At 40.1% G+C, this 11,020-nt stretch overlaps 1 protein-coding gene, 1 long non-coding RNA gene and 3 other non-coding genes across 8 annotated transcripts; all 5 read left to right on the forward strand.

Moving 5' to 3' along the window:
* Positions 1–556: 556 nt before the first annotated feature.
* LOC135933672 (uncharacterized) lies at positions 557–3,707 on the forward strand. 2 transcript variants are annotated; one of them, XR_010573882.1, is made up of 6 exons: positions 557–651; positions 804–952; positions 1,078–1,139; positions 1,654–1,757; positions 2,451–2,543; positions 2,666–3,707. It is a non-coding gene; the product is annotated as an uncharacterized LOC135933672 (long non-coding RNA). The 2 variants fall into 2 exon arrangements; XR_010573884.1 differs by lacking the exon at positions 804–952.
* On the forward strand, positions 835–969 carry LOC135933371 (small nucleolar RNA SNORA9). Its single transcript, XR_010573743.1, has one exon. It is a non-coding gene; the product is annotated as a small nucleolar RNA SNORA9 (small nucleolar RNA).
* LOC135933373 (small nucleolar RNA SNORA9) lies at positions 1,178–1,312 on the forward strand. Its single transcript, XR_010573745.1, has one exon. It is a non-coding gene; the product is annotated as a small nucleolar RNA SNORA9 (small nucleolar RNA).
* LOC135933372 (small nucleolar RNA SNORA9) lies at positions 1,811–1,944 on the forward strand. Its single transcript, XR_010573744.1, has one exon. It is a non-coding gene; the product is annotated as a small nucleolar RNA SNORA9 (small nucleolar RNA).
* Positions 3,708–5,097: 1,390 nt separating the features above from the next.
* On the forward strand, positions 5,098–9,988 carry si:dkey-154b15.1 (uncharacterized). 3 transcript variants are annotated; one of them, XM_065471799.1, is made up of 4 exons: positions 5,098–5,153; positions 5,611–5,700; positions 6,917–6,992; positions 7,092–9,988. In XM_065471799.1, exons 3-4 carry the CDS (start codon positions 6,984–6,986, stop codon positions 8,265–8,267), a joined length of 1,185 nt encoding a protein of 394 aa, XP_065327871.1. In that variant the 5' UTR covers positions 5,098–5,153; positions 5,611–5,700; positions 6,917–6,983; the 3' UTR covers positions 8,268–9,988. The 3 variants fall into 3 exon arrangements, with proteins under 3 accessions (XP_065327871.1, XP_065327874.1, XP_065327872.1); XM_065471802.1 differs by lacking the exon at positions 5,611–5,700 and having other exon boundaries at positions 5,102–5,153; XM_065471800.1 differs by lacking the exon at positions 5,098–5,153 and having other exon boundaries at positions 5,171–5,700.
* Positions 9,989–11,020: the final 1,032 nt, after the last annotated feature.

Below are 11,020 nucleotides of genomic sequence, written 5' to 3' on the forward strand. Positions count from 1 at the left end.
GCTTTAAGAACTCGAATGTATCTTTTGTTTGAGAATGTGATAACTGTAACCTACATAATATCCTTAGCATGCTGATTCTGATTCCGATAAGATTGCTTAAAAATTCCTTTTTTCACCTAACAAGTGCAACAACCTGTATGGAGAGTGTTGTCAATCCTTTATTGTTATTAGGGAGGCTTGCTTACACATAAAGTAAGTACTTCAAAACTGATCATGTATAAATCAGTGGATGAACAAGTTTAACCTCCTGAGTAAGTCACTGAAACTGGTAACCAATAGAAAACCCCTATCCTTTAAACAGATTTTAACTTATTTTCATTTATTGTGTCTATTATTATTTTGTCATAGTTTTACATTCTTAACCGTTTAGCTTTATTTATCTATGCGTGTATGTATTTTTCTATGTATTTATGTATAAAAAAATTTACAAAGGAAAAAAAAATAAAACCAACATTCGGTAGCCATCTTTGGTGTTTTACTGCCCCCTGCTGGGAAACCCCGTGCACATGCTAAACCTACGTCACATCCGCACAGAGTCTCCAGTTGAATTCAGTGGACGAACATGGCGGTGCGTTTGATTAATCTGCTTCCATCCAACCTGAAATATGAAGTGTTTCAACTTTCACACACCAAGTTATGACGTTGAAGCGGGTAGGTTACGTTACAATTTACTTATTTTTACGTTAGTCGCGTTTTAAAGTTTTACACGCCGTGTTTCTTTTTCGTTTCTTCTAACTGGCTGTCTCACACACATGGCAGACTGAGTTTAACTACAGCCGGTGTTTCTTACTTTGGGTCCACAGGCTGAAAACATTTTACGGTGTTCTGAAAATCCTGCAGACCTTTCCAGCGAGGCTCAGCCTGCGGTGGCTCTGTCCTTTCCTGTTGTGTCTGCTAGAGTAATGTGAGGCTGTTTGAGGCCCTGCTGTGACCCATCATGGCAGGGTTATAGGTAAACCTCTGACAAAGTGAACAGATTTTAGAGTCATTTTAGCCATTTTGGTTTTCAGTGTATCAAACAGTTGTCTCTGTACATTTGTGTTTATTCAGGTGTCTGTATTCTGCATTAATCCACAGGAGCAGTGCATGAAGGCTGGCTGCTGCCATCGATGGCGTATGGGTCACGAGATGGAACCATGGTAATTTCTTCATCATAATCTTCCCTCTTGTAGTTGGTTTGCAGACCTTTCCAGCGAGGCTCAGCCTGCGGTGGCTCTGTCCTTTCCTGTTGTGTCTGCTAGAGTAATGTGAGGCTGTTTGAGGCCCTGCTGTGACCACTCGCTGCAGGGTTGTAGGTAAACCTCTGACAAAGTGGACAGGTTGTTTTGTTTGTTTGTTTTTTAAGTGATTTATTAGTTACGTTTGCAGGCAATCCTTATTTCTGTGCATTACTAATGTCCACACACAGACGGCGTAAAAGATAGAAGCAGCTTCGAGGTGTGAAAAGATGTGTGTTAAACCTTCTGCAAAGAGACTTTTGGTCCTGCTGAATCTGAAACCTTCAGTATTTCTAAAAAGTTCAAAAATACTGTCAGAAGTAAAGTTAGGTAACATTTCAGGCAAAATTCCTTGCTGAAGTTTACAGATGCTAATATTTGAAATGGATCTCAAACCACGTGAACCTCACATTTATCTTTCTCTGTGTTTACTCAGGCGGCTGGCTTCTTCAGCAATGACTCATAAAGAGTAGCACATGAAGATGGGCAGCTGCCATCTTCAGTTCCTCTATGGCGCGTGGACCACGAGTTGCAAATAAGGTAATCTCTCCATCGCCATCTTCCGTCACGCATGACGTGAATGTGTAGGTGGTGTGCAGACTTTCCAGCGAGGCTCAGCCTGCAGTGGCTCTGTCCTTTCCTGTTGTGTCTGCTAGAGTAATGTGAGGCTGTTTGAGGCCCTGCTGTGACCACTCACTGCAGGGTTATAGGTAAACCTCCAACATTATTTTACTCTGTTTAAATTGGAGCTGAAGGCTTGTTGTAACACTCGAGCGTTGTATTTTAGCTTCTTTACTGAAACTGTTTTTCTGTTGCATGTGTCTGCTGTTGATGTCTCAATAGATGTCAAGTGGTACGTTCACCTGGACATCTCTTAACTGTAATAAGTGTCATAGCAGCAGTTCTGGACTAACACAAAGGCTCTTTCATTAAATCCAGACGTGCGAATTGTTTTACGGTCCTCTCACAGACGGAGGCTCACTCAGCTCCATTACCCACCACTAAATCCTGTGTTTACATAAAGAATTACGTGTTTACCATCAGTAAGATATTTTATGTTAAATCTGCCATGTTGAAGCATTTAGACATCTGGTGCAAATAAATAAACAAATGTTTATTTAGTGAACTTTTGTGTGTGTACGTTCAGTCCTGCTCAGTCAGGTTGTTGGGTGATGTCTCTCAGTTTGCACAAAAACAGTTCTGTAAGTGAAACCTGTGTTTCATCTTTTCTAGCACGGCGGTGCTTCCAGAGGAAAGCTCTCCAGTCATCGTGCAGATGGTTGTTGTTGCTCAAAGCGCCAGAGACTTAAGAGTCTGACTTCACAGGTGAGAAAAGGAACCCATGAATATCTGACATCTTTTTTTTTTTCTCTCTTTTTTTTTTAAAGCCCTTTTACTAAACTTTTTCTTCTTCTTTTTTTTCTTCTTCTTAAATTTGTTCTCTGCAGATTTCATCATTTCATCCAGAGAGCCGGAGAACCAGTTGATCGAGCAAAAGAAATAAATATTAAAATATTTTTTTATTGCACTGCTTTAGTAATGTACAGGTTGACTGTCATTTGAAGCACTTGTTGGTTAAGTTGACTTGCCAGTTCTGTGGTTTAATGTGGAAAGGGTCGGTGACACTAAAGAAACTAGAAAAAGGTATTGCACAGAGATAAATCGATTGTAATCTGTTACACATTTAAACACATGAAAGTGTTCGACCAGTTGAAATTAATACTAGAGAAACATTAAAATAAAATCATGAAAATGGATCTTGTTTTATTTATTTCATTCCTTCGAGGAGCCAGAGCAGGTGACATTGAGAGAAATTTAAAACTGCTGACTAAGGCTAAATGTAAATTCAGTAAAATTGTAATTCACATCGGCAGTAATGACACATTAGACCAGGAGTGACATGTTTAGCTGCTTGTTCTCCGTAAATTGCTGGCTGTCTGGGTGGTGTACAACAAAACGATGTGGGCTTTATAGATAATTGGGAAACTTTCTGGAGGAAAACTGGTCTTGTTAGGAGAGACGGCATCCATCCCACTTTGGATTGAGCTGCTCTTGTTTCTAGAAATCTGGCCAAATTTATTAAACCCCTCAAAACGTGACTATCCAGGGTTGGCAGAGTTGGAGTCTCACGCGCCTCTGCAGCTTCTCTGCTCCTGTTATCCCGCCCAAAACCCCATCCCCTTAGAGCTGGGTGGGGAACTCCAGGCCTCAAGGTCCGGTGTCCTGCAGGTTTTAGATCTCACCCTGGGTCAACACATCTGAATCAAATGGTTAGTTCATTACCAGGCCTCTGGAGAACTTCAAGACAGATTGAGGAGGTAATTTAGCTATTTAAATCAGCTGTGTTGGATTAAGGACACATCTAAAACCTGTAGGACACCTTGAAGCCTGGAGTTCCCCACTCCTACTTTGGATAGAAAACCCAAACAAACTTAAAAGCCAGCAAAAAAAAGTATTTAAACACAAAATTACAAAGACAGAACACTACAGTAATCAAAACTGCACTAAAATGTAAAACAGTGAAATACGGATTATTAAACATTAGAGGTCTCTCTTCTCTCTGCAGAATTTGTTAAATGCACATTTATCTGTCTCCTAATTGAATCTGTGATCGGTAAGCTGCTTTGTCTTCCTCTGGCTGCTCCCTTTAGAGGAGCAGCCAGCTAGGGATGCTAGGGACAGGCCATCTCGCCCTGTCCCTAGCATCTTTCCTCTGCCACACCAACATGTCCTTCTTCAATATGTCTATTAAATCTTCTCTGTGGTCTTCCCTTTCCTCCTCTGCCTGGCAGCTTCATATTCAGCCTCTTTTGTCCCAACATATGATGAATAAAAATAAGTTTCAGTTCATTTCATTATTTCAAACATGTGCCTTCACAATCATTACATAATACCATTCCATTATCATTCCATTGTTTGAAAAGGAGTAGGCAGAAGTGTACACTAATTTGTCCCTACAGAACAGTAATATTTTTGATAAAAGAGTTTTTCCTGCCCATAGATGGTAAGATTTTTGTTTTTATACCCCCGAGCCATAAATGGCTTGTGGGGTATTGTCCACACCTTGCTGGGTGAGGGCAAAGTTTGTAAATGTGATAACTGGAGAACAATTGGATTTGATTTGATACCGTGGGTACATCTATTAAAAATCTTGGAGAGTTCAAATCTCAGTGACCTTGACCTCAGACGTCAAATTTTCTGATAAAGTCATGAATGTGTTAACAAGGTGACAGGATTTTGAAACTGATGCCAGAAGTGTATCTAGAAGGATACTGAGGGGTACGATGGAGTATTAGGGGAACATTAAGAAAAAAATATTGAAAAAAGTACTATTTCAAGATAAAAAGTTAAGTTGTTATTTGAAGACAAACTGTCACGGCTGCTAATGCCCTCTACAAAATGTTTTGTGTAGATGCTTTATGTAGGGGGATTAGCAGCTGTGGAGGTTTGTCCCAAAACAACTAATTCTGCCTAAATGATTAATTCTGCATTACATCCACGCGAGGGCGCCATTGCACTACATGTTGTCACTAAAGGTTAAAGACCTGTTTGACTTTAAAGGGTGACCGTGATCTAATTGGGTTTCTCTGTTTATCTAACACTAATAAATTGATATGACAAGTTTAATGGCTTTTAACGACCTTTACACAGCAGTGAGACATTTTTAGTCTGTGAATGAGGCGGAAATGAACCAACACCCTTTTAAAGTGTAAATGAACCTATTTTAATGTGTCCCAAGAGATTTTCATGTAAAACTGGTTTATTTTTAAGCTATAATTTAATTATTGCTGGTGATAAATTATATATTTTGCATGGTTTTCTGTGTGAAAAGTGTGTGGCGGACATGACGTGTGAGTTTCGATTTCGTCCTGACTTCCACGGGACTGTGGAGTAAACAAACCCGGTGTCATGAAGACAGAGAAGTGAGCAGTAACAGTAAGTTGTGGGTCGTCAGATCCTCGGTGTGCCGGTTCACTCTGTTTCTGGTGTTTGTAATGAAACTATGATGGAGTAATCTCATGAGTCAGCAGGAGCAGTGTTCGTAAAAAACTTTAGAGGGGTTTAAAATCAGAAGTTTTTGCTTTGCAGTGGCTGCACATCATACCTGCACATCTTGTATTCTATTTTGCGGGTCAGAAATGCTAATCTGCACATGTTTTGTGTCTATGACTGACCTCAAATCGCTACTTTCACTTTCGATTAAACTAACTAAACGCGACATATGCCGTGCTTCGTCTCTCTGGCACCAGAAAGTAGAAAACAAGTGGCTCTCACGGTGTTTCCAGCTCCTTCCTGGAGATGCATAAGCAGGGGAGCCTGGTTAGGCTGTTGGGGGTTCCAGGTGTTTCACCAGGTGACAAGACAGCTAAAAAACACCGGTTTATTTCCTCAGACCTAAGCACGGAGGAGGGGAGGTGCTGTAGGTGTGGTGTGCCCCTCTCACCAGCCCGGACAGGCCGTCATCATAGTCCAGGACCAGAGGGTGAGTCCACCTGGAGCTCAGCTGACCTTAAACAGGGGGTCAGGTGGAGGTGAAGGTGTTTGCTGTGGGTTGAAAGTTTCTGCGTGGATAATAATAATTTCAGCCATTCAAGGTGCATTAATCTGTGATACTGTAGCGCCCTCTGTAGGCGTTAGAATGAAATGCAACAACGTTAAAAATGCCTCAGTGCTCCCGTTTCTGTCTTGGACTCTGATGGAGTAGCTTTGCATGATTCACAGGTCAAAATAGTCTTTCTTTATCTGATCCTGGGCCCTCATGCAGACCCTCAGTTCATCCTCTGAAAAAAGCTGTGCAGTAAATATTGTTGGTGTTTTTACTTCAGTTTTATTTAATTTAGTTTGCAGAGTGGGTTTGCTTGTTTTAGGTTGGTGTTTATGGTTTTTATTTTATTTTATTCTTTAGTTTTTGTTAGGTTCATTGTAAGCTTTAGTTTTCTTAATTATTATATGATGGAGGATGTTTGTCAGGAGTACATTTTTTTTAAAGTTCAGAACAAATATCACAATAACAACCCATTTTAACAGCAAGTTGCTGTCACGTAGATGCCCCGAGCCTCTGTAAATAGAAAAACAAATTCAACCAAACTGACAAAAATAAAGACATTGTTTTGCATGTTTTTATTTAGTTTTAGTCAGTTTTTGAGTGCACAGTATCATTCCAAATACTTCTTGCTTCATCCTTAAAAGTCGTTTTTAAAATGTGTTTATTTATGATAGAAAGTCAGAGATCATCATTAAAAATAAATAAATTAAAACGTCAAAACAATTAAGCCTTTCACACATAGTGGTCACTACAGTGGACAGCTATTCAAAGGGCTGTTTTCTTGTATTTGTGTCAGAACTGATAGTATATTTGCACAATCCAAAACCACTCCATTGGACACTGATGTGTCACTGCATACCCTGCCACCCACTGGTCGTTTAATGTTACTATAGATGTATGACGTGTTTCATAATTATTAATTATTGTTATTTAACCCTGTCATGCATGAGGTATAACAACATCAATCAGGTTTTTTTTTAAGTATTCTTATTCATCTTTTCATGCCTAAAGATGAATAAAAATACATTATAATACATTTACCAGCACTAGGTGAGAGGTAAGAAGGTTTTGATGATATTTTATTTCAGTGAATCAGGACACTTTAATGCCCAGGTTTAGGCTATAAAATAATTTAACATGTTTTTTTTAACAGTTCCTGCTGTGTTTAGCAGACTGATGTGCTGCAGATCGATGATCAACAGTATCGGTTAACCGTGAAAATGTCTGAGGTAACTTGAACATTTACTGTTATTTATGTTCTATTAGGTCAGATATATCATTTATGTATTCATGCTGTTGGTCCTTCTCTCCCTCTCCCTTGTCCTCAGATGGATTTCCCAGTGGAGGCAACACTACATTTGAAAGAGTTTCAAGATGAGAGAGAAGTGAAGAATATCGTCAGGTCACATGGCTTTGAGATGCATGATCTAGGAGAAGGTCGTGTGCGTGTAAAGGGTCATTTTTCTAAGCTCAAAGAGGTAAAGGCTCAATTAGAACAGCTTCCCTTATCACAAACCAAGATGTCGCCATCCTCATCATCCTCACCAATCCCAGCTGCATCCTCTGGAGCCATTCCCAAAAACTACAGTCGCAGAGACAAGCCCCCACATGCTGCTCTATCTTCCCCCACCTCCTCATCATCATCAGCGCCAGGCCCTTCTCGTAGCCGTCCAGCCTCTCAGGGGTACGCTGCAGCCTCGTCCCCAGACCAGCGTGGTTCCCTCAGGCACAGAGAGGAGACTTTTGTCATTGATGCAGATGTGTTCAAGTATGCTGGCCGGTTCAGGAAAAAAGAAATGGACAGCATCCTGATCAGCCATGATGTGAAAATGAAAACAGAGGATTGTGGTGATATGGTCAACATCACTTTAACGGGGAAGAACTCAAAGACAGCACTGAGTAAAGTGCAGAGCCTTCTGGCTTCTCTCAGCAATACACTACGCACACAGGAAGTTCCTCTGCAGGACATGTCTGATGATGGCAAAATGCTTTTAGCGAAAATTAAGAAAAAAGGAAACGTCGACGGTTTGGTGCTGGTGTGCGAGATGGGCGACAGGCTTCATCTTATTGGCTCATCTCGCGAGAGCTTCTTGTTAAAGCAGAGGTTGCTGGACGGGCGTGACCGGCACGGACGCACAGGGAGAGCCTCAGCTAAAGGCTCCAGAGGAAGGAGCAACTCCGCTCCACCGACTAATCGCAAGAGCACAGAAACAGCTGCCAACCCTGATACATCACCCGGTGGAGCCACAGGTTACTCCCAATCGAAGCACCAGGATGATGAACAGAAAGATGCCACGACTGGGTGGGAAATTGATGCTTTCCACAGTCGGCCAAGAACCCGGTCTCTGTCCCCTGAAAATAAACATGCAAAGAGGGTCAATGGCAACCCGAAAAAGAGAGAAAGTAAACCTCCACCTCAGAAGTTAAAAAACCTTTTCACATTTACCTCCAATGGGATAAAGAACACATTTAAAAAGATAAATAGAAATTTAAAAAAGAAATGAGAGAGAATCTCTCTTGACACAAAACAGAGCACCGTTGTTCCTCATGTGTGTGAGTATTTAAAAGGGTCTAAATGCAAGGGGGTTTTTTTCTTACTGAGTACCTGTGTGGTGTTACACCACTAATACTGAAACCAGGGCTCAAGCTTGAAAGGAGTATGTGTTTGCCTTTTAAGGAAATGCAGCCTGGATCAGTGGTTAGCTTAGCTTAGCATAACGACTGGAGAATGACACTAAACCTCACCATGAAACACTTTACATCTTGTTTATTTAATCCAGACAAAACACGTTGTTTGAGGGGAGAATATGTCCTAGATTTATAATTAATCTACATATTTTTCAACATGTCCGATTATTCTTCTGAAAAGAGACACAAGGTTATATTTTTTTTTTGCAGATGCCACCAGTGTGTCTGACTTAGCTCTGTTCACCTGACAATACTGAAACAGAGCTCATCATTCAAACGTCTAAAAGCATCTGAAACCAGAAGTAATAAAATGTCTGCATAAAGCACGAGACTGTGGACCTCCCCACCAGTAAAAAAAAAACACCCAGGAAATCAGTTTCCTGTTTAATAATTACATACAACAACAGAGGAGGCAGAGGTGAGCCCTGCCTTCTTCCCCTTTTCTGAGTCTTCAGGTCAATATGTAGTCGATGGAGCCACCCAGTGATTAGTCATTTTAAAGAAACAGCTCCATCCCACCTTTTTTATTATTTGAGGAGTTTCAAACCTCACTGTTACTTAAAATCAACTAAATGAATAAATGGTGTGTGTAGTGTTGTGAGCAAGCTTTCAAAATCCAAAGAAATGTGAATCAATGTTCTGTTTAAACAAGAAAAAAAGCTGTTTTCATGTTTAAGGAGCTTAAACCGAAGGACGGTTTCTGTTCATTTTCTGTTGATGATTGAACTGTTTTATTGCTGCTTTTTTACACTCACACTTGTTAGATGATGGTGTAATCTGTCAGTCGAAGGTCTGGCTGATGGCCGGGTCAGATCTAATTATCCTCTGATGACCCTTGAATGAAGTCGGTCATTTATGCTGTTCAGACTTTTCCAGAGGTTCATTTGGATAAAGTCCAGACTGCTTGAAGAATGAAGGTTTGTGCCTCAAACCTATCAATGCTGGCAGATACACCACTACCAGTACGCCTATCTTTATAATATCAGCTGTGTAGATGTACCAGTTTATCTCCATAACTTTTTTAATACTTTAAGTGTAAACATTGACTTATTTCCGTTTTGTGGTGCAATATTCTGATTTTGATTCTGACACAACACTCTTCAAAAGTAGATTTTTTAAACATTTTAAACACTAAAAATAAGCTTTACATAAAAAGGATTAACATTAAAGAGGCAGGACACTGACATGTGCAGAGGAGGGATAATGGATATACTGGACATGCTTAATATGAAGGGGTAAAAGAGGAAGACCAGGATGTCATGACGGAGGACATGCAGAGGGTTGGTGTGACAGAGGGGGATGATAAGGACGGGGTGAGATGGAGGCAGATGATCCACTTTGGTGAGCCATAAATTGAGCAGCCCAAAGATAAGATGACAATGAGACTAACTGAAAATACAAATGATTCTGTATTTAATAGTTAATGAATCATTTTTATTGTCAACTCAGTTGACTGACATCTCTTAATCGTTATGTTTGATGGTTGCACCACCATTATTTAATATTTTCACACATCAGTATTTGCTCTGGATCATAATGGCTCACTGAAATGCAAAGTATGTGAATGTATAAACCAGTGAATAAAAAACAAGCACTGTGCACATTTTAAGGGCACGTGATGTTTATGAAATATGGTACACCTGTGTTTTTCTTCTGGATCTTTTAGTGACTGTGTGCTCTGTGTTATTACATTTTCCCTGTAACACCGAAGTGCAGCGCCTGGATGGAGTCAGAAAAAGATGAGAGGAAGCCAGAGCAGGAAGTGAAAAAGTCTCTGACGTTGATCTGACCTGAGAGAGGAAGTATTGATGAGGATCTAACAGGCTCACTGTAGTAACTGAAAGACCAGCTGAGTGTTTGAGTTGATTTTGCTGCCATTTTGTGGTAATAAATTTAGGATTGGACACTTAAAGGAGACTAGAGGATGTCAAGAGGTAGATGAACGCCCTGCAGTAGGTAGGCGTTTTGTTTTTCGGTCAAAAAGTCCCTTTACACGTGTAGTTTCCAGTAAGTGTATGTATCAAGTGTAAATCATAAAGACCACACACTGATGACTATGATTATGATTCAAAGGCTGTTTTTTTTACGTAATAATGAAAACACATTAGTATGATGTGAAATGTCTCCATGCAGCCTCATGTTGTGGTTTCCCTGTTTTTTTATCAGTCTGTTGCTAGGTTCAGTCACACACTGAGCATGAAATCAAATACTGACATATTTTTATTCATCAAGACAGAAAACTTAAAGACAACCAGTTTTACTTCAAGGGTTAGAGAAGCAAAATTACACCAATCATATCTCAACCTCAAGTTAGCACTTTACTGTCAGCTGTTCACAGACTTCATCAAATGACTTTTGTTGGCATTTTTTATCATAAAGACTCCCCCATTCATGCTGACTTAAAGGTTAAGCAAGTTGATTCTTAGCATTAAATATGAAAACCACAGAAAACAGCTTCAGTGTCTGAAAAGTATAGAACCTGAAAAATGCATTCTTTTTATTGACCAACAGGGGGCGACAATTCCAGATGCAAAAAGATTTCCAGTCACATAGTCTATGGGAAAACAAC

The sequence above is a fragment of the Pelmatolapia mariae genome, linkage group LG22, assembly GCF_036321145.2.
Source record: "Pelmatolapia mariae isolate MD_Pm_ZW linkage group LG22, Pm_UMD_F_2, whole genome shotgun sequence".
Taxonomy (NCBI): Eukaryota; Metazoa; Chordata; class Actinopteri; order Cichliformes; family Cichlidae; genus Pelmatolapia; species Pelmatolapia mariae.